This window comes from Ptychodera flava, unplaced genomic scaffold (genome assembly GCF_041260155.1).
Source record: "Ptychodera flava strain L36383 unplaced genomic scaffold, AS_Pfla_20210202 Scaffold_44__1_contigs__length_1314385_pilon, whole genome shotgun sequence".
Lineage (NCBI taxonomy): Eukaryota > Metazoa > Hemichordata > Enteropneusta > Ptychoderidae > Ptychodera > Ptychodera flava.
Window position 1 is genome coordinate 823,651 of NW_027248366.1, and position 23,387 is coordinate 847,037.

General features: G+C 36.1%; 2 protein-coding genes across 2 annotated transcripts in view; both read left to right on the forward strand.

Moving 5' to 3' along the window:
• Positions 1 to 10,806, forward strand: part of LOC139128137 (uncharacterized) — a 109,160-nt gene extending 98,354 nt beyond the window's left edge. Inside the window, exons 3-7 of the mRNA XM_070693973.1 lie at positions 1,588 to 1,799; positions 2,862 to 3,066; positions 5,457 to 5,501; positions 9,908 to 10,041; positions 10,801 to 10,806. Coding sequence (XP_070550074.1) covers positions 1,588 to 1,799; positions 2,862 to 3,066; positions 5,457 to 5,501; positions 9,908 to 10,041; positions 10,801 to 10,806 — 602 coding nt within the window. The remainder of the gene's footprint in view (positions 1 to 1,587; positions 1,800 to 2,861; positions 3,067 to 5,456; positions 5,502 to 9,907; positions 10,042 to 10,800) is intronic.
• Positions 10,807 to 11,056: 250 nt separating this feature from the next.
• Positions 11,057 to 21,147, forward strand: LOC139128117 (uncharacterized). The gene is made up of 6 exons (XM_070693954.1): positions 11,057 to 11,300; positions 11,737 to 11,837; positions 12,581 to 12,722; positions 13,636 to 13,839; positions 17,700 to 17,823; positions 20,205 to 21,147. The coding sequence occupies exons 1-6, from the start codon at positions 11,087 to 11,089 to the stop codon at positions 20,368 to 20,370; spliced, it is 951 nt and encodes a 316-aa protein (XP_070550055.1). The 5' UTR covers positions 11,057 to 11,086; the 3' UTR covers positions 20,371 to 21,147.
• The last annotated feature ends 2,240 nt before the right edge of the window (positions 21,148 to 23,387 follow it).

Consider the following 23,387-nt stretch of genomic DNA (forward strand, 5'->3'; position numbering starts at 1 on the left):
ACGATACGATGCACTCTGATCTTTGGCGCGGCGTAATTACGTGGAAATTTCTAGAAACCTTACAACAGAGAGCCTCGTTTTCAGTACAATCCAACATGGTCGTAAGAACGGTCTTGTAGCGTGCTTATATAAAACTTGGTTCATTTGGACCATTTTATGAAATCTATGTGATTAGTTATTTCGAGAAAATCCTTGTAATTCCGCACTAGCAACGAACTTCACTTACTGCTTCTTGTTTTTTATTTATAATTTAGTGGCAAATTGCTCATTATTTTTTCGACGCCACAAAAATATGGCTAGCCGCAGTGCCGTGGTATCGTCGACACATTTAGCTGTGGGTCCACAGCTGTGGTGTTTTCAGACGGGATTCCTGCCTTTTACGGGCTGGTTTTGAATTTTATGATTTTAACCCCGCCAGCACGTAAAAGACAGGCATCCCGTCTGAAAACACCACAGCTATGGACCCACAGCTAAGACAAATTCAACCAACAGCACAGATGTCCGATAATAAAATTTACTTTGACGTGCCTATTTTTTCTAAAAGGAAGAAAAGACTTATTATGTCTGAAATTTTTCCGACATCAATGAAAGTTGTCAACAACGTTTCTTCTTCTTTCTCGAACTCTTTTGCACCAATTCTTGGTTCCAGATATCGTTCAACATACGGATCGTTTCCGTTGACGTCACGCGTGGGTGCTTGTTGCGTTGATGCGGTTAAACATTCCCGAGCAAAAATAAAACTTTCTGATTTCAACTGATCACGCAAACTTTATTATGTTTTAAATATCAATGCTATGTCATCAACAACACGAACAAGAATAATAAGACTAGTAAACTATTTGTAGGAAAGATGATCCCAAAAACTCTCCGGCGGTTCAGAAAAATCATAAATATTTAAACCATTAACCTCTTTCTTTTATGGAAAGTCTCTCCCACAATCGCCCTTGATGCCTTCCTTTTCACGAATGCATTTGCTTTCCAGTGTAATTTTGTGGTACAGCATCATCTTGAAGTCTTTTCCTAATCCCAATTTGATTAGGGATCGTCAAACTGCCGACGAAGTCCTTCTCTTGGAAACGGCATTCGCATACGTAAAAACATGCACTGTGCTTATAATTTTGAAAATTTATGTCAGTGCCAATCTTCACCAGCAACAATTTCTAGAGGCGGTGTTTTCACCTCGGGTTTCGAATCATGCAGAATGCCTTCTCGAAATCTCGCGCACGATCATTGGTACATCCGTAACACTTACGGGCAGGCATAAGCTGTTAATGAGACTCCCTAGATCAGACCCCCTAGCCAATGCACCAAAACACGAAAACTTTACGTCATCATCCGGGCATTTTTCCCGGCATGCTTTGCGATGAAGTAGACAATATGGCCACGCACAGTCAGCTATAAGGGTCTCCATATTGCCTGATTTTGATACTTATTTTCATAGATAACTTCAACAAATTGCTGTTTCCGGGCAAAAAGTAATGATAATGCTTTTATAACATAAATATAAACCTGTATAAGGCTGATTATATTTTGGGTGGACCATTCCTTAATAAACGTCTCATACTACTGGTATATCGTGTGTTTCAGGTTTATGTGTGACTATGATCAACAATTTATCACGACACGGTTTATTCAAGACAACTGCAGCATGGTTCACTGCGTACTATGCCTACACGCTGTGCTGGAATTTCAGCGATATAAGTCTGGAGTTGTGCAGAAGTTTTGGTGAAGTCGGAATGATCAGAATATGTCTAACAAACATTGCTCATGAACCGTACAGGAAAAATATCAGACAGAAAGTAAGTTATACAATAGTTTTAGATTTGGTTTAACCTACCCTTTCCCTCCCACACTGTGGTATATTCCTATTGTTTTCTGTAGTATGGTTTAACCCATGTGCAGGTAATAGAGGTCAAGACGTGAATTAAGAATCATTTGTTCAAATCAGTACTTCTAGTTTTGTTGACTCTGAATTTTTTTATTAAGTTGCAAAATCAGCCATTTTCTTCACCAACACTTTAGTACAGGGGAATCTTGCTTGTAGCTGATTGGCTATTTTATAATGAGTCATGAACGCCAATAATATTCAGCCAACCAATCAGATACAGCCTTCCGAGACACCGTACATTATTATTAGCTCCAAAGATCGAATGAGAACACGTTCATTTTATTTTATTTCATGACAATGAAAATACAGATTCTTGTGGAATATCAAGTTTTAGTATTAGTTTAATCAACAATGTGTTAAGTTTAATATAATGAGAAGCTGTCAATTCATTCAAAAATAACTAAAATTTCACTCATTGTCATTCACTTGTCCAGCAAAGTTTATATAAGGAATGGCATTTGTAAGTTAAGCATAGTTCAACTTATTCATCTGGTGTGGTGAGTTTTACTGCAATGCTACGCTGGCTGAGAAAGTAAATTTTTTGTTACAATGCAAAATCTGAGACTGTAAAAAAGATGTGGTTTCTTGTCAGTGGGCGTGTCAAAGAGCTCAGTGTACTTGCAACCTGATTACAACAAATATGATGATGCATCCAAATTTTCACACTTAATCCAAATTTTTGTGCTTTAGCCACTACAGATAAACAAAACTTGAGTAGCCTGAGTGGAAAAAAGGTATTATTGGAATATATGTATGATGATCACATTTGCTATTTCCTGTTTAACCCTTTCACCACCATGGTATGGCCCAAACCCATTGTTATCAATGGTGAGTGTGGACCTGTTCACAGGGAATTGGGGGTGAACAGGTTAATCATTGGAGGTACAAGAAAGTGAAGTCTGTAGTCTGAATGTACACTATGTCTGTGCATATATTTCATCTACAGCTGACCATATAAGCCATTTTATTTCAGAACATTCTGTATCTTGTGAAGGCTTCTCTAAACATTCTCCACAACCTAGCCAAGGAACCCAGCAACCGGCAGTACTTCCGCAAGGACAAGGCCGTCGACAAGATCAAATATTTCATGAACAGTGACCAATATTTGAAATCCATCGCGATGATGACCCTGGCTTACATCATTGAAGAGCATGAAAATCATCTCATATCAGATCATAGTAAGTAAAATCAGATCATAGTAGGTTAAAATGTTTCAGAGTACTTGTAGCCTTGCTGGCCAGACTTTGAACTTGTCTTTGGACTTGTCTGTGAAGAGAGCCACCAGTGGCACAAGCTGTAAGAAACTGAAGGCTGCAAGTTCTTGCAGCTGTTCAGAGTTTTGCCTTTTGCTAACCACACCACAGACAACCATTCCATTAGAAGTTCATAGCCAGGCTTGCATGATTCTCAATCTTGTGTATGTGCCATTATGTACCTTACATCATTAGTTTTGTGTCATCACAAAGTTGTAGCTCGACCACTTTCGCTGCAATCTTCATTGGTATTTGTAATGAGTTTGTCATGTTTTTATAATTATCACTCTCCAGCTAATTTTGATCTGATATTTAAGTCTTACTAAACATTAACAGAACGCTCCGCTTGTGAATGCATTTTAGAACCTAAGCTTTCATTTCACCATGTCACTAAACACTACAATTTCCATGGCAACATTTACCGACTAGTCCACAAACAACTCCATACAGACAGTTCAGAGACAAATAATATTCATTCAATTGACACCAGTGCATGAATTTTTCAAGGCCTTTGAAATTTCAATGTTATTGGAGTAATCCACATGTCTCCACCGTAGTATATCCCAAACAACTGCTGACACACTGTCTAAATAATTCACAGTATGGTATCACTAATTTAATAGATTTAATATTTGGAGCTGTCTTCCATTCTTACCTGAAACTTCAGAACAGGAAAAAAGATGTATTGGAAATCTGAAAAAACCTGTTATGTAAACAACCTGCATTGAGAATGTAACAAATTAAGTATAGGAATAAACAAAAATACTAGGAATTTAAAATGTTGAATTCCAATATTACATCACTTTTTCAAATTATAAAAAGATGGAATCAACAGTAGTTTTCTCGGTGTATAAATTTGAGTAATAGCTAATGCTTATCATTCTCAAATTCAAGTTCAAACAGTGTACTGTATATTAGTTACTACCTCCCATAATGCTTGGTGTTAGTACAAATGAAAGACCCAGGGGGCAGATGTGTACAACCAATCTAAATAATCACAATATATAGATTTGCATTTCTTTCATTGACCTCAAATTATAGGCAGGGAACAAGAAATATTTTTTCCTGATATAATTGTATAAATCTGACTAAGTACATATCTTTATCGAAGACACACAAACAGTATACCCTACAGCAGTTTACTCTACCTGGCAATGCTTGGACTTGGTGCAAATGAAAAGCCTCGGGCTCATTGCTGCTATGTTGCTCCAAAATCAAATTGATGACGGATGACCTGAAGGGCAAAAATGTCAGTTGCAGCGAATCTGCCACTAGTAAGTACTGAATGCATGTACTTGTATATTGTAATTGATGTGCATACTGTATGTGTCAAAAAGAGTTTTTAAAAAACTGTTCAGATAAGTTTGCAAGCCAGCTGATGCAAAGCAAAACTGCTTGCTTAAGGTAGTTTACACCTCGATAGGGAAAGACTTAAACTTTTGCTCAAAGTTTCCTCAAAGAATATTCTCTTTCAAAATCAAGAATAAAAATTGGGGGTCACCATGCAAATTTTGGAACTAGAGAAACAAATTACTCAAGATTTACCGATATTTGAAATTCAAAATGGCCGCCATCCCTGTGTTAACTCTATGGAGAAAAAATAAAATTTTTGATTTTCGAAAAACTAAGCCGGTGAAAAGTTTTCTTACACCAAGAGCTTTAAAACAAACCCCACAAGTGGTAGATCAGAAAAAAATTGTAAAAGTTTGAGAGTCCGAATATCTGTCCCCGAGGTGCGTTCTACCTTAAGACAGAGCAATGGCTTTGAAGAGTGACTTCCAATTACTTTCAAATGAAATGCACTTTACAGAAAGTGAACTCAGATGTTAGCTCTGAGTATTCTGACAATATAAAAATGAAACATTTTTTAATATTGATGTGTTCTTTTAAAGCTAGACATTGGGCAAATCAATAGGTTTTTCACTCTCTTTGGCCAGCTGAGTAATGTCTTGTCAATCTTTGTCTTATTCATGAAGAGAAATATAACCTCTTATTTATTTATTTATTTATTTATTTATTTATTTATTTATTTATTTATTTTAGTATGGCAAGGCGTGTTTGTGGACTAGTTCAGCTGTACTCTATGACAAGATAATACATCTGTTATTATGAACACCACTGTTATCCGGATAAATCCAGATACAGTTTACAATTGACATCATCAAACATTAACCTGTGTAATGCGGACAGTGCAATCTAGTCATTCATAGTAATAGCGATGATGTTCATATTATACAGGCTGCTTCATTTTGTGATTGTGTAATTCTAGCATTGCATATCATCTAACCATAACACTCATTTACTTCTCACAAAAGCCGACGGTAACACTGTTGAAACAGACACTGTCAAGATTGAAAAAGGTAAAAATTAACACTTTTCTCCTTCCAAATATATAATCCGCTGCACTACAAAAATGTATTTATTAATGTTTAAGAGCACTGTAGCAATCCTTGCATTTTTAGCTCCTATAGCCTATAGTCTATACAAGCTATTGGGATGGTATCCGTCCGGCGTCCGGCGTCAGTCTGTATGTATGTATGTATGTATGTATGTCCGTTTGTGAGGCGTCCGTCCACTCAAATATCTTGCGAACCGCAGTACTTACTGATTTGATATTTGTTGTGTAGAATTAAAAATATGATTTGAGAAACTAGTTTTATTAATTTTTTGATATTGTTGAAAATAGGCAAATTAATGCCAAAAAAGGCGTTTTTGGTAAAAAATCTTCTTCTTCATAACCGCTGGTCAGACAGCTTTGTTATTTGGTATACAGGTCCCTAGGGATAACCCAACTTAGATTTGTTCAAATTGTGATGAAATATGCAAATGTGTATTTTTAAGGAATTTTTTTGTCATTTTTGGTCAAAATTTGACTTACATTGTATGGAATTCTTGTACAGTATAAACCCTATCAATTCACCCAGAAAAAAATAATTAATATGATTTTAAATAATTGAATTAATTAGGAAATCATCAAAGCCAAAATAATTTTAGTGTGGAATTATCAGAAAGTTCAACTTTTTTTGACAGTTCAAAGTGAAATGCTTACCATATTGGAGGATTAAAACATGTAAAGGCAACTTTCCTGAATCCCAACTTTGATATATTCTGAACAGTCATTTATGTTATCTAAAAGAAATTGCTCATAATAGTTTGTCATGATAGGGTGGTCAAATAAATAGAGATAGAGAAAGTTCTAATTTCCATTTATGGTTGACTTGGTAAGGATAAAATAAGATTACTTTTTGAGGAAAAAAATAGAGTGGTCAATTAAAAGAGTGGTCAAAGTGATAGGGTTTTTATGGTAAAGCTGGGCTGTAAGATTCCTCATGTGCTATTTATAGCACTTATGCAATCTGTGTAAACAGTGCAATGAAAGTGTAACATGATTCCTTATAATGCTTTGGATGACCTTGAACTTCTTAAGTTTCAAACATTTGTCTCTTCAGTGTGCTTTCTTTGAGTAGTACAGTCTCAACTTATTCAACAGAACTTACTTACAATGTTAATTTGAAAGTTAAAATGTGCTTGGTTAATAGGATGAAAATACTGATATTAAAAGATAACCAGCTCAAGATTCTTTATAACCTGACAGATATGCTGTTTTTTTATGACGTTAATCTTGATTTCAGCAAGTCTTGTTCACTTTAATTAGAAAGCAATTAACTCTTGTTTATTTGCTATTATAGACTAATATAGTCTGATGAAATATGCAAATCTGTATTTTTACGGAATTTTTTCCATTTTTGGTCAGGCCATCCTGAAATGAGCTATCAAAGATATCCACCTTCTTCATCAATACATGTGTCACAAAGGTTATTCTCTACATAACACAGCAGAGCTCTGTCAACTGTTGAGTCACTTGTTTTTTCAAACCGCTGGTCAGACAGCTTTATTTTTTAGTTTACATGTCCCCAGGATGACCTTAGTGAGATAATTTCATACAGTCAGGAAATACTTAATTTTGTGTCCATGTCTATAGTAGCTTCAGGGACTTTGGCCCTATGTTTAGTCTTTGTCCTTTTGGACTGGTACAGGTAGATTTGGTTTTGTCCCTGTGTCCCTGTGTGCATCCGTGCATGCATCCTTGTGACCATTCACACAAATTTCTTTATACCTTGAGCAATTTCTTTCAAACTTGGTACAAGCATAGACAGCTGTGTATGGTACAAGGATTATTCCCAATGTCTTACATGCATGTTGATTTGTTTTGTGATACAATCCAATACGCCCATCATTTCTGTCAATGGTTTCCAAATGCATTAACCAAGTGGGGACTGTGTCTTTGACAATGACTTGTTTACAGAATTTTTCAGCTTGAATGTTGACTTTTCAAAGTTTGAGTGTTGCAATTATTTCTTGCTGCAAAAATATTCCTTTCAGTGTGACAGTTGCTAAACACGTGTTTTTGGCACACCTTAAAATTTCTGTGTTCAGTGGCAACTTTCGCAAATTGGTAAACACATTTGTAAACTCTGTATTCTTTGGCAATAAACACATTGAAAATATAATAGCAGTGGACACTACGTATTTGTACAAAATCCAGACATTGAAAATAGTCAGTAAAATTTTACTGGAAGTTAAATTATAAGTTTGATGAGTGTATGAATTACCTTGAGTCATGGAATTACATATTGATTTTGAAATATTGAATATTTTACCAGTATAAATATTTCCATGTAGTCCAGAAATTTATTCAAGGTCATCATGTACAAATATAAAAACGTAAACAAGAAACGTGCCTTGCAATTTGAACTTGAAGAGATTTAGTTTACAAGTAACAATGTAACCTGATAAATAACTTTGATAATTGCTAATTTGCATGTGAGGCAGCTTTTACTTCATGCTTTGAAAATTTAATTTACCTCAGGCTATGACGGTCAAGGTAGCATGCGCCCAAATGTGAAAGACTTAAACTTTTGCTCAAAATTTCCTCTCTAAAACTATCAACCATTCTCTTACTAAATTCAACAATAAAAATTAGGGGTCACCGTGCAAAGTTCAGCACTAGAGAAACCAATTACCAAACGTTTTGCGATATTTGAATTTCAAAATGGCAGCTATCCCTGCGTTATCTCTATTGGGAAAATTAAATTTTGGATTTTTAAAAAACTAAGACAGTGAACAAGTTGTAGATCAGAAAAGAATTGTTGAACTTTGGGAATCTGAATATCTGTCCCAGGGATACGTTCTACCTTAAAGCAGAAATTTTGTCGACTCTTCAAGTGGCTATCATCATTGTTTTTCTACATTAAAATTTGGCGTTATTTATATAGTTGATCATATTGCCTGGACATCCCTATAAACCATTAGTGGGTGAAGAAAAATTTTTACATTGCATTGGCCTATAGCATGTATCGAGTAATCTGTCATGTTTACGTACCATATTGCCTTTTGAACATTGCTTACTGTGTGTATCATTGTCTGTTACACATTGTGTGTACGGTACATGTGTACCTGTGTGTGTTATAGCAGTGATCCTTATCAACAGAAGACTTATAGCTTGCACAAAGTTTACTAAAAGTGACTCTGTATTGAGGCATGATATCATTAAGGATGTACGAGCGGTACGCGCGCGTGGAATTTGTCACTTCCCATAGGATTACATTGAAATTTGCTGGAAAATCAATTTCTACTATTGTCATTTTCATGAAAATTTGCACAAAGCTCAGTCTAGAGAAATAAATAATAGTGATCAAATAAAATGATATGGTCACCGCGCTAAATTTTGAGATAAACGGCATTGAATTATTTCGTCCATAGAAAATGCATTGGTGAAAAAAATGCTGACTCAGCATTTTTTCTTATAAATGGCAAAATTCATGGTCATGTATCTCACAAACAAGCGCGGTGACCCCTATATTTTATCACACATTTTGATAATACTTACAAAGGAGAATCCAAAAATCGACAATTTAGAGAAATGACATTACTTTTAATTTTACCGATCGTACATCCTTAATTTGAGATTGTGCAAATATGTTGATACCATTGTGATATTAGCATCGTGGACGTACATCTAATTAAAAGACCATGCTACTACATCTATATTTTTCATTTTAGCGAGCATGTGATTGTCATGTGACATGTGCCTTGATGTCATGTGATGTGTCATATGATATGCCATGCTATGTAGCAGTTTATGACTGGTACAGTCTCACCAAGATTTTGAAGTCAGAACTCACCCCTGTATTTCTGTTACAGTGTCTTATTAGGCCATTGTCTAACTTATCATTACATGAGCATTTCTTGAGTATGAAATAAAAAAACTGTTTAAAAACTATAATTACTATAAATTATATGTGATAAAAACAATATTAGTCTCTTATATATCAAAAAAATAATTGTTGATATTTGATAATTTTTGTCAAGTTTTGCCATTATTTTTGGGTCATAGATGTAAGAAATGTAATAGTGTGACGAGGGAAACCCTCTTTCACGTTGAATAAGGGTGTTTAATCCAGTGTAATAAGTTCAAGTTCACTTACAAAAGTGGTGTCACTGGAAAAAAATCTTATACTGATGTTACAAGTTTCATTTCCCAAAATTTGGTGATTTATTGTGGTTATTTACCACATTTGTGTAAAACTTGGAAAAGGGTCTGATAATTTCATATACAAAAAAATTTAATAAATGCTTTCGTTATGACAATTAGTCCTTCTCCATATGCTGTAACACTGTTTGAGAATTACTATAGAATTCAATGGCAATTTTATTTTTTCTTCAATCAACATTCACTTGTTTCAATTCTTTCCACTATGACTAGGTGCCATAGAGTTCATAGCCAAGTTACTTCGTGATGCTCTGTGCAATCAGACTGGTAGAGCAGAGGGATTCTCATGTATGGAACTAGCCCAGGGCCTGGGTCACCTTGCTGTCAATGACCGCAACAAAACAAAGGTATTTCATCATAAATTGTCATCTTTATTCCACCTGTCATATCTGCTTTTCTTATTTTTAAATGAATTTTTTAAATATATTTTCAATGTGAAATTTTTCCTTACAAGCTACCATTTTAGCAACATAATTCCTGAGGTTTATGTAGTGTTTTTTCATGGAAATATAACTTCATTTATGAAGTATAGGGTTTAAGGGTGCCCTCATTATTGAGAGAGGGGTGGAAACAGACCTGCAGACAGTTAATATGATATGGTTGCCAAAGGGATTGCAGACAATGTTTTCACAAATAAATCCTGCAAAGCAACATAACTTGCATAAGAATTGATGTAGATTTTCAAATTTTATCTCAAATTAATGACTTAAAAGAAATAGTGTTGACTTGTCAAAGCAAATAGAAAAAGAAATTGAAATTATGGATCATCCTGTTGCATTTAAATCCCTTTCATAACACTGTTTCTTCATAAAAAAATTTCAAATTTCAAATAAAATACAAGTCTGCACTCCCTGATACTATTGAACTAAACATTGATATTGAGATATGCCTATTGAATGAATTGCATGTCAAATCAACCTGTACTTGTGAAGATAGTACGAAGCACAAGCACTATCTCACGTTTCTACCAATCAGTTTTGAACTTTGACCCCTGCGGGAAGAGTATGTCGTCTGCATTCTTATCTTCCATCATCGCTAATATGCAAGTTTGTTTGCAATTTTTATTTCCTTCTGAATCTCTAGGATGGATATTTATTCTTTGCCAGCTGTAATTTTTCCAATCAAAATTTAAGTGCAACATTTTACTGATTTTTGGGAATTTTCTGTAATTTTTTCGACAATTTTGGACGGGGAAGACATCACATTTCATATGCTACAGTTTAGAACCAAAATTTTGGCAAAAATCTGAAAAAAATTGACTTGGGGTATATGGTTATGAGGCGCTCAAAGGCATAAGGTATATCTCTCACTGCAATCATTTTGTGTAAAATGATTTTTCTGTATGACCATTTGTAGATAGATTCTGCTGGTGCATTGCCTCTATTGATTGAAATGCTGGATAGATCTGAACCAACAGAACAAGCTGCTGCTGCTAATGCACTCTGGAATCTCACATTTGATGACTGTGTCCGGAAAAAGATCAAAGACAACGAGAATTGCATCCTGGCATTGCAGCAGCTAAGTCGATCTGAAAATGATCTCGTCAAGTCAGCAGCTAATGGTGCATTGTGGGTAATTGGCCGCGATGATAGACCTCCTACAAGAAGTATGTTTGTTACTAAATACTCTTAAATACACTAATTCTGAACATCCAATGCATCGATATGAATTCAGTCAATCTCATTTACTTTGAAACATTCTTTTCTTTTCATCCTCAAAGTCTGATACAATTTGCTGAATGAGAATCATTCATTTGTTTTCTTAAATCATGTTAAAATCTGCTCATCTTTGTTTTTAGGTTTTCAGCTCAGTTGACTGGCTGTCACCATAACAATGACAATTTTAGCATAATTACGTAAATTATGCAAATTGTGTGTTCATGATTCACTAGTATTCAAGTTTTATCACAAAATTGGAAGTTTTTGCTGACTCATTTTTAGAAATTTTCAACTCTAGGACGTGATGTTCAGAATATTAATTAAAGCAAGACTTTTTATATCCCAATATTGAAAAATTGAAATGTCTGTAATTTTTTTAATCAGGGTATTCTAGTCGGAGTGGCAAGTTTGTCCAGCCTCATATCATGATAAGTTATCAGTGGGGTTCACAGGAAACTGTCCTGAGAATTGCTAATGATTTGAAGGTGAGTACCAAACCTTCAGATCTGTACTGGCGATGACAGAGTAGACATACTTCACACAGGATTGCATTTTATGTACAAAATAAATACAGAAATGAAAATATAGTACAAATAAATGTAAATATACAGTTTGCATTGTACTTTTAACTTTTTGCTTACTTTTATAGAGATTTTTTATTACAATGCCTGCAGCTCAACCACTGCAAATTAGTGATAATAACACCAATATATTAGATAAAAGACAATGAAAAAATAGGCAGATACGACACAGCATGTAGTTACACATTGAACAAGTGTATATGAACACACATACAGGGAGCATCTTACTTTTAAACATGCACACCATGTAAGCTACATGTACTGGTACAGCAGATGTAAATTGGCTTCCCTTTGTGTGTGTGCTAATGCAAAGCAACTCTAGGTTCTGAGTGTAACCACAGACTCTAACGGTCTGTGGACTAGATACCGTCTCATCTCTTGTGATCTGTGTTGTCCTATGTTAATTTTATAAGCATTCTTAGCAGTAATTCATGGTTGTTGGTTGTTCGCATACGTTGTAGTTTTAAGTTTCTCTTCAAGTAGTGCATTTTATTGTATTGAATATTATTTATTCAGTGATCTTGATTACAGTAAGGACACATTTTCAATGATGACCTTGTAGCCTCTGTGCAGTACTTGTATCTCAGCAAATGTGGTGTTAATTAATTTTGTTGAAGAAGTGCGTTTCCTTGTCATGTTATTTGTAGGAAGCAGGGTACAATGTGTGGATAGATGTCGAGTACATGGGTGGTTCCACTTTGGAAGCCATGGCTGAAGCCGTGGAAAATGCAGCTGTGGTTTTAGTGTGTGCCTCTCAGAAATATAAGGAAAGTCCAAATTGCAGAACAGGTGAGTGTGGTCTGGGGAAATTTCATACAGTCCTAAATAATTGTCAAAATTATAAGATCACCTACAATGAAAAATGACACAAGCAAAACTTTCAAAAATGAAGAAAAAACTATCAAGAACTGTTTGGAGAATGAACACTGTTTTACTCGACACAGCTCAACAGTCTATCAAGTTTAAATAAAGTCTAATAATAATAATAATAACACAAATAAAAACAATATTGTATTATAGCACATTCAAAAAATTGTTTCTGCAGAGAAATATACTCGAAGTATTAGGAAAATGAAAAATTAAATTTACAATTTACATTGATGTTAAAGGTTGTGCCAGCAAATATCTGTATGCCATTTCTGTGAAAAGCCCAATCTGACAACTTCCATATGAAAGTGATTGCAGATGATGACCTCATCAAGATTTACTCAAATCGTTACATTTTTTATATATCTTAAATTTGAGGACCAATTTTTGTCAATTTTTCTCTCTGAAAGTGCTTGCTCTATGTGTTGTATATTTGCATGTTAAATTGCCTAACTGATGACTTCTTACTTTTATCACAGAGTGAAGTTTTGTAATCATGTTGGCCATTTTTTCCCAGCTTTGATAAACACATTAATGCATCTAATTCTCTGAAAATTATCATGTGATATCAATTTTGCTTACCTTCAAGAACTGCAAGCATTATGACCTCTTTTACTGATATTGTCCAATATTACATAATTTTAATTTTTCTCTTCCATAAATATTGGTGCAACTCTGTATTTGACTTATCCTCAAAGAACCTTGTCTTTGGGTCCATCGACTGTTGGCTGAGCAGTTTTGACCCTTGATGTCTTTACTTTGTTGTGAATTTGAATCAGGTTTTACTGAATTTTCATTCATTCATTTCTGTCTGTCTGTCTGTCTGTCTCCACAGAGGCCGAGTACACATATCAACTCCACAAAGACGTCGTTCCGTTGCTGATGGAATCTTACTACAAACCTGACGGATGGCTGGGGATGCTGATGGGGGTCAAGCTGTACATAGATTTCTCAGGTTCCTACCAGTACGATGACCAAGTCAAGAAATTAATCAAAGAACTTGGAGAAAGAGGGAAAAAAGTGGTGTCCATGACAGAGGGTAAGACAAATCTTCAAGTTGGGAAACCTAAAGAGTGCTATGCCCAAATCCTGTGAAAACAATAGCTTTTTTAGGGGGTCTGCCACAGCTATTTAAAGGAACTGGGCCCAATAGGATTATGTTGATATTTGTGATTGTGAAAATCTTGGCAAATCTGAAGAACGCTGGGCCCAAATCCTGTGAAAATTATAGGAGTTACCCTAGGGGGTCTGCCACAGCTTTTTGAAGGAACTGAGCCCCTCAGGATTATGTTGATTTGTGAAATTGTGAAAATCTCGGCAAACCTGAAGAACGCTGGGCCCAAATCCTGTGAAAATCATAGAAGTTACCGTAGGGGGTCTGCCACAGCTCTTTGAAGGAACTGAGCCCCTCAGGATTATGCTGATTTGTGAAATTGTCCAAATCTTGGCAAACCTGAAAAATGCTGGGCCCAAATTCTATGAAGATGATATAAGTTTCCTCATGGGGCCTTTCATAGCTCTTTAAGGTAGAACACACCTCGGGGACAGACATTCGGACTCTCAAACTTTTACAATTCTCTTCTGATATACCACATGTGGGGGTTCATTTTAAAGCTCTTGGTGAGAGAAATCTTTTCACTGGCTTAGTTTTTCGAAATTCAAAAATTTTTATTTTTCTCCATAGAGTTAACACAGGGATGGCGGCCATTTTGAATTTCTAATATTGGTAAATCTTGGGTAATTTGTTTCTCTAGTACCAAAATTTGCACGGTGACCCCCTATTTTTATTCTTGATTTTGAAAGAGAATGATTGAAAGATTCCTTGAGGAAAGTTAGAGCAAAAGTTTAAGTGGTTGGAAAGGCTATTTTTGCACCAATTCTTTCTCAGAGTTAATGTCAAATTTCAAGTGTTAGAATCAAGATATTTAGTTCAAATTTTCAGGATAACTCCCTTAGTTAATATTTTCTCCAAAGAATATAAAAATTGTATATTTGCAGCCATGATTTTGAAATATGACACCAGTAAATATTAAAATTTAATTTTTCATATTTTTTTACATATTTGAATTTAATAATAATTGGATAGTATTAATATTACCAAATTAGTTATAAATATGTTGACACTATTTATTGTAAGATTTGTACGGCAGGATTTGTAAATAAAATTCGTTTTTATGATTTTACATGGGTTTCTATATCAAAACAGTATTAAAAATTCTTTCAAATTTCAAAATGTGATTTTTCAAAAAGTACTTCAAATACAGGAAAATTGTGCCGTACAAATCTTATCTGTAACCTTGTTAATAGGCTGTAAAATTCCATGTCCATATCTCATTTCAAAGTTGGATTAATTTGGTATACAATTATGTAGGAAAACTGTTATTCTGTCAAAAATGTTGAAAACAAGCCATATTTGCACCCCTCTTTTGAAGTCATACAGCAGTTTTTTTGGTTAATCTCACTTTTGACACCTCTTTGACACTCGAAGAATCTAAAAATGCATTTACAATAGCAGTCACTCAATCTGAATGCCAGCACCGCCTTGTCAAACTTTCCTGAAAAACAGCAAATAATGACTTTCCCTTTTCAAACATTTTATTAAAAGCTAGGGGACCTCTACCATAGTTAATACACTAAGGACTCCCCAACTTCTTCTTATTTGGTCAGTTTTTCAGAAGTTTTAACAGGCTATAACTCTGCAATGCCTTTGTGCCCAAATGTCTAGTTTTTTTAGTCCCCACGGACACCGTCCGGGGGGACTTATAGGTTTGGTCATGTCCGTGCGTGCGTCCGTGCGTGCGTCCGTCCGTGCGTGCGTCCGTCCGTCCGTCCGTTCACGCAGATATCTCTGAGATGCCTGGAGCGATTTCATTCAAACTTGATACAAGGATTACTTCATATGGCATACAGATGCACGTCAATTTGTTTTGTGATACGATCCAATATGGCCGCCAGGCGGCCATTTTATTACGATTTTTTCATGTACAGAGCCATAACTCAGGCATGTTCCAACCGATTTTATTCAAAGTTGGTACAAGGACATTGACCAATGTCATACAGATGCACGTCAATTTGTTTTGTGATACGATCCAATATGGCCGCCAGGCGGCCATTTTATTACGATTTTTTCATGTACAGAGCCATTACTCAGGCATGTTTTGACCGATTTTATTCAGAGTTGGTACAAGGACATCGACCAATGTCATAGATATGCATGTCAATTTGTTTTGTGATACGATCCAATATGGCCGCCAGGCGGCCATTTTATTACGATTTTTTCATGTACAGAGCCATAACTCAGGCACGTTTCAACAGATTTTATTCAAAGTTGGTACAAGCTTATTGACAAATGTCATAGCTGTGCACGGCAATTTGTTTTGTGATACGATCCAAAATGGCCGCTGTGCAGCCATTTTATTACGATTTTTTCATGTACAGAGCCATAACTCAGGCATATCTCAACCGATTTTATTCAAAGTTGGTACAAGGACATTGACCTATGTCATACATATGCACGTCAATCTGTTTTGTGATACGATCCAATATGGCCGCCAGGCGGCCATTTTATTACGATTTTTTCATGTACAGAGCCATTTCTCAGGCATATCCGCATGTTTTGACCAATTTTATTCAAAGTTGGTACAAGGACATCGACCAATGTCATAGCTATGCACATCAATTTGTTTTGTGATGCAATCCAATATGGCCGCTGTGCGACCATTTTGTTACGATTTTTTTCATGTCCTGAACCATAACTCAGACATGTATCAAGCGAATTCATTCAAAAGTATTTTTATCACAGACCTAATGAAGAGGACTCTATCCTCTTTGAGGACCTTTAATCAAAATACTGATTAACAAGTGGGGACTGTGTCATCAACGATGACTTGTTTATTCCACAGAGAATGTTGACTACTTTTATATTTTAATAGTTTTGTTGAAATTTATAACTGACGCTCTAGCCTTTCCAACCACCTTAAGTCTTTCACTTTCGAGGTGCACACTACCTTAAAGGAACTGGGCCCTGTAGCATTATTTTGATTGGTGAAGTTGTCCAGAGTTTGGACCCAGTCTTGCCAAAATCTTGTTATAATTGTTTTCTCTTGCAAAAAGCAGTATTGTCTCTGACGATAGTATTTCTGAGCTCTTTTGAGTCTATGAGAGAATTCTTTGACATTTGCCAACCCTATATCAGTGTGAAATTTCTATCCATTGTAGAATTTGTTTCTAAAAAGTGATGGTAGGTCAATTTAGCTTTGGGAACACTTGTGTAGTTAACCCTTTGAGTGACAAAGCCAGTATTTGTAGCCTTTGTAAAAAATAACCCAGTCATTTTTTTTTATTTTGCCCAGAATTTTGATCAAAAACTCTGGCCAATAAACAGTTGTTTCCATGTGGTCCAAAATTTTTAAAAAAATTAAAGAAAACTCATAAAAATTGGTAAAATGTTGCACTAAAATTTTGGAGAAAAAAATACAGCTCTCAAAGGGTGAAATGGAATTGAACACAGGAAATTGGAAGGCTTCATATGCTGTGCTTGTGATGTATACTTTTGGTATGTTCCTTCTGATTGTAAGACTGCTTCCCGTTTTACTGTCAAAGCTATGGTAGAGTGTTGAACTCATGAACACAGCTATGTGTACAATGTGTCATACCTTTGTTGACAACTTAATGTGTATGCATTTATTTACATGTATTTGTTTGTTGTGCTATGATATCATGGTGTCTTTAGCATCAGTTTTCTATAAAAAAACCAGTTAGTAGTCAGAGTGCAGAATTTTGTACCGAAGTAGTTTCCAGGGCAATGGAAAATGAACTTGTGCGGGTGAAAATTCAATACTGGATCTCAGAGTATTGGGTGTACTGACTACTGCTGCGTACTATATCTTCTCTCACCAGAGACTTCACCAGTCGCTAAAAAATTCACCACAGTGGGTAGTGTGCCAATGCTGAACTATCACAACGTTGTCTGTTGGAACTCACAAGATGTACAAAACTGGGCGACAGAGATCGGACTTGAAAGGTAACTATATCTTACACAAGTTGCATGTTGGTTTGATAAGTCACTCCCTAAATGCCAGTCGGTATTGTGAATATATAATGATTTTGGAATATCAAAATGACATTCATTCATCATTGTCAAGAATTTTTAACTGGAGGCTTTGGAGATGTTGTAGGCATCCCTGAGATGTTCAACAGAGTTGAATGCAGGGTTCGTACGCTCCTGGAAAGTCCTGGAAAGTCCTGGAATTTAAAACCACTCCTGGAAACTCCTGGAAACTCCTGGAAAATCAAAATTTACTCCTGGAAACTCCTGGAAAATCGCTAGTTACGATCGCACACGGTCGAGAACGGCCAGATCGTAAAGGCGAATGTCAAAATCGTAAAATGCGAAAAGTTGTTTTGCGACAGGTGGGGAGCCCTCCCGAGACAAAATTTGGAAAGCGTAGTAGTGTTTCTTATAATGTCGTAAAGGGGTACTCTTGCACTAGCGGGGGCGAGACCATGTTGTGTATGCTATTATCCATGGTTTTGCACGCACGTACAGTGACATCGAAGTAGGCATGAGTTGGACCGTGTTGAAATTTTAAGTTTGTTCGGGTCATCAGTCACAGTAATGCCTCCTGGAAAGTGTTTATTCAGCGATCATTGGTTGAAACAGCCCGAGTACAAAGGATGGCTGGAGCGGGCACAAGATAAATTCGCGGCAAGATGCAAACTCTGTGAAAAGACTTTCGTTGTATCGAAAAGCCTAGCCCTGCGTATGATGCTCCGTGTTCCCTGGCCTTGGCTCGCCATTCGGTACATTGATGCGAGATATCGCCGGCCTTTGGGCCCTTGACCGTGCATCACCAGCAAACTAATGGTTTTGGACGTCATGCGAACAATTCTTTTTTGCAGTCTGTGAGCGGTTGAGTTATTCGGGTAGGCATACGGTAGATTGGAATCGAGTTGATTTCAGCCGAAAGTAGTCCGAAAAATAGATTTTCGTGTGCGGTCCATGTCCATGGACCTTAGCAGGGCTGTAGTGGGAGGCTTCATAACGCCGGGAACACACAGCATTGTACGCGGGGCTATGAAAAGCCATGCTAAAGGAGCAAAACATCGAGCTCTGGTAGGAAAAAAACAGGTGCAAGTAAATCACAAATTAATGATTTCTTTGCCCGATCTTCATCAAATGTAAAGTCATCGACTAATTCTAAGCTTTCCCCGAGTTTATCTTTCCTGACACCACACTCACAACTCACAACTCTCAGTCGTCAGTGATGTTATTCAAGATGTCGTCACCATCAAAACCTGTCAACTCGTCATTGACTGCATTTGTCAGCAAAATGATGTCTTATGGGCTGAAGTTTTGTGGACAATGAAAACTTTAGAAAAAATTAGTGTATGATGCTTATTAAAATTGCAAGCTTTATCGTGCAAACACTCCTGGAAAATGGCAAAAAACTCCTGGAAAGTCCTGGAATTTTGATTTACTTGAAGTGTATGAACCCTGTGAATGATAAATTATAATTGGTATTTTTCATACATACTCAGTAAAAAAATCCCCCAAAATGTGTCATGAATGGATTCTTCGATATTCACTCTGGTATGTGTTTTATGGGTCATTGGACAAAAGTTGGGTTTGTATTGTGACAGTGTTTTGTGTGAGGAAGTTAAAATTTGCATCTTCTGAATGTTGGCAAAGTGTCAACGGACTTTCATTGTATTGGTTGAATGGAGATATTCAAATGAAGTGAGGTATCAGTGGTGTAATGTCAAAGGTCAAATACCATTATTTGGGTCAAAGTACTAAAAGTTTTACGATTTTGTGTCCAGCTCTCCACTTTTGTCAATGTTACTCAGTACAGACGTCAATATGAAAATTTTCAGCCGTGCGAAAGATTAATTGTTAGAAAACGTGACAGTAAATTTTATCATTGGATAAATCAAGTTTGATGTGTGATATGCTAGTCATTACGGTAGTTCGTGCCTCAAAAGTGAAAGACTGAAACTTTTTCTCAAACTTTCTTCAAAAAAACTTTTGACCATTCTCTTACAAAATCAAGAATAAAATTCAGGGGTCGCCATGCAAAATTTGGAACTAGAGAAACAAATTAACCAAGATTTCTCAATATTTGAAATTCAAAATGGTGGCCATCCCTGTGTTAACTCTATTGGGTGAAATTAATTTTTGATTTTCTGAAAATTGAGAAGGTTAAACCCTTTCTTACACCAAGACCCTTAAATTGAGCCCCACAAGTGGTAGACCAGAATAGAATTGATAGAATTTGAAAGCCTCAGTCAAGGAGGCGTGTTCTACCTTAAAGTTATCCTATGATGTTGTTCAATGCTGTTCAGAATTCGCCAACTGACTATGAACTTCAACATATCAAAATATTGCTGTTCTTTTTCTCTCAGCTGTAGGGACCAGTTATCGGAGTATAACGGCAAACTGCTGATCCAACTCCAGAAACTACGACAAGAAGCTCCAGAATTCTTCTACAACTCCCTCAAGCAGGACTTAAAATTAACCAAATTGGTTGATATACTGAAATTCACTGAAGCCTTGGACAGTCTACTTTGATGTGTTGACATAATCACCGTTCTTCTAGGGGGTCATTGTTCACTGGAGCCATGGAGAATTCAGTCCAGAGCTACGACAGTGCCATTTAACTTGCAGTTTAATCTACCAGTTCCACTTGATTGAAAATGTCAACCGCATTCCATGGACAGCAATGAGAAAACATTGATGCTTTTTTGAAAATTCAAACATCATGTGTGAGATTGTAAATACTGTAGTTTTGTTCAGCAGAAAGCGAGTGTTCAGCAAGATTCAAATTGTCTTGAAGAAGATTAAATTATATATGTATATTAAAATCATGTAGCATGTACAAAAGAGGTTTTTGCCGATGAACTGTATATTTTCCATCAGAAATTCTCAATCTGAGGCTAGGTCAATTGAAGGTCATTTAGGGTTGTTGTCCATGAATGTTAGGAACTGTTCGTTTTGACACGGCAAATTGAGCTGCTTGAATTACTGAAGCTTGATACAATTAGCTTTAGGGTCATTGACCTTGACCCTGAAAGTCACCGTTTGTTTGTTTCAATACAGCAAATTGAACAGCTTGCAGACTAAGGGAACAGTAACACAGAATAAAAAAAAATGAACAAAAATGGATTTTTGTACCTGAATTGAAGGTGGTCACACAAGACACAGGTCACAGTTGAAAAGACATGGCTGGACAGCATGAATTTATTTATGAAGATATTGACCTCACATGACCTTTTGAACTTTGGGTAGATATGCAGCATGGATTTGCTTTCAGATGTAGCAGTGTTGTCAGATAAAGAGTGTGGCCAGAACTCTGCTAGTCTGGATGTTTCCCACAATCTAATATTTTCACAGTCACTACATTGAAGCCGCATGGATCTCAGCTCTGACAAGTCCAACACTCTTATAATGATTAAATGAAAAACTTCCTTTTGGAGCAAATGTACACTTTTTCCCATGTCGTGTTATTCAATGTCTGTGAATTTTGTATTCTTTTAAAGGTAGTATGCGCCTCAAATGTGAAAGAAAGGCACTTTCGCACAAACTCCCTCGATGAAACTTTCAACCATTCTCTCACCAAATCAAGAAAAAAATCAGTGATCACCGTGCAAAATTTCACACTAGAGAAACAGTCCCTAACATTTACTGATATTTAAAATTCAAAATGGCCACCATGCCTGTGTTAACTCTGTGGAGAAAAATTGAAACACTGATTTAAGAACTAAGACTGAAAACTTTTCTCACTCTGAAGGCTTTAAAATGATCCCCCTCCCCCAAAGTGGTAGATCAGATATGTATTGACGAAAATTTCAGTCTGAAGATCTGTCCCCGAAGCACATTCTACCTTAACCTGTTCACCCCCAATTCCCTGTATACAGGTCCACAATCACCATTGATAACAATGGGTTTGGGACAAACCATGGTGGTGAAAGGGTTTAAACTCATTACATGTCCTAAAATGCTACCAGAGGTATATTGTCTTTGCCTTACTTAATTTACAAAGTTTGTTTAAATTTGTAACATAGATAAACACTAGCATAATGTCTTTGTATTTATTTATTTATCTCTTTATTTTATTAAATGCTGGAGGCAAGATTAACATAAATCAGATGAGGCCTTCCTTTGAATATCTATGTAAATATTGGATTGCACAGCACACCAGGTGTGTCCTACTGTGACATGCAAATTTTGCCCTATGTTGAGACTTATTGGACAAAATTTTGTACATCTTAATGAAGGCAGATCATTGTACTGGAAATGCACACACATAGTAAACAGTACTGTGAATTATTTAGTTTGAAGTGGTGTTTATTTAAATCAGAAAATAAAATCTGTGCCAGCAAAATATGAATTCAACAAATTGCTGTAAAGTCGTCTCGTAATTTGGCTGATTTCAATCAACAATACGCAGTCTGGTACAATTCATTGTGATGTTATCACTGTACAAACACTTTGATGCAGTGTGTCTGTATCAGCTACAATCACCCTGCAAGGTACATCATTTGTCAGTGCTATACCAGTGGGGTCACTAAGCCCATCACTATCACTATCAATACCGTCGACAGCTGTCAACATTCAGGACAGTGTATAGATCCAGTCTTCTCAACCAGTGTGACTTAAACACTGCTCACAGAATGTATGCAGACATGGTAGAGTTTTAGGAGACTTGAACTGCTCCACACAGATGGAAAAACACAGGAAATCTTCACCGATTTCTTCCAAAACTTGCACAGGTGTAGCGATTACTAACACGAGACAGGTTCAGTTATCAGATAGCAGACAAAGCCCCTCAACATAATATCTCTGTTGTCAATGGTGCCATCTGTCCAGTGAATCAAACGTTTAGACCCCCAAAGTTTGCAAATTAGACATTAATAGTATACACTAACATTGGGAGTTCTGGAAGACCTAAACCTTAATCAGGCAATTCAGTGAATTTGTCAATGTGACCATTAGGTGAGTTTAGATTCCATAGGTCTTCTACGTGATAACCCTATCTAGATCTGACCCTAAACTTAACCTTTACATAGCATCATAGGGATAGTATTCTCTATGAACCAAAGTGACTGAATTCGAATATCACCATGGTATTAAATATATGGACTTGATATAGGGCTGATTAGAAGAACTTTAAACAAATTCTTGAAATGGCCCAAAGATTTATATTTTTTAAAAATTTCAGACCACACTGACCTTGACTTTTAGTCACATTAATATTGAAAAACATTGGTGTACTATGTTATAATGTATTATAATGTATGATAAATATACTGCATGGGAGATGACAATAATAAAGTTGAAGAATTGCCCAGGTTAGCCCATACCTGACTTATTGATTATCTACTGATATGTAAAAATGCTCAATTAGCATATTAATATCCAGTCAGGCAGTGAGACATAATCATGGATTAGTCAACCACTGAATAACCCCTACATTACCCACAATTCCGTGTGCAGACTCATCCTTGACAAGAATGCAGTGTTTTGTTGAAGATGATGATGAAAGGATTAAAAAAAGTTTGGTACAATTAATATTTTCCAATTGCTGG

Bases quoted from the DNA above. Each gene is read 5' to 3' on its own strand.
- LOC139128117 (XM_070693954.1), top strand. From the start codon at position 11,087: ATGCTGGATAGATCTGAACCAACAGAACAAGCTGCTGCTGCTAATGCA. The intron at 11,301-11,736 runs GTATGTTTGTTA...TTTTTTAATCAG, and splicing joins TGATAGACCTCCTACAAGAA to GGTATTCTAGTCGGAGTGGC. The intron at 17,824-20,204 runs GTAACTATATCT...TTTTTCTCTCAG, and splicing joins ACAGAGATCGGACTTGAAAG to CTGTAGGGACCAGTTATCGG.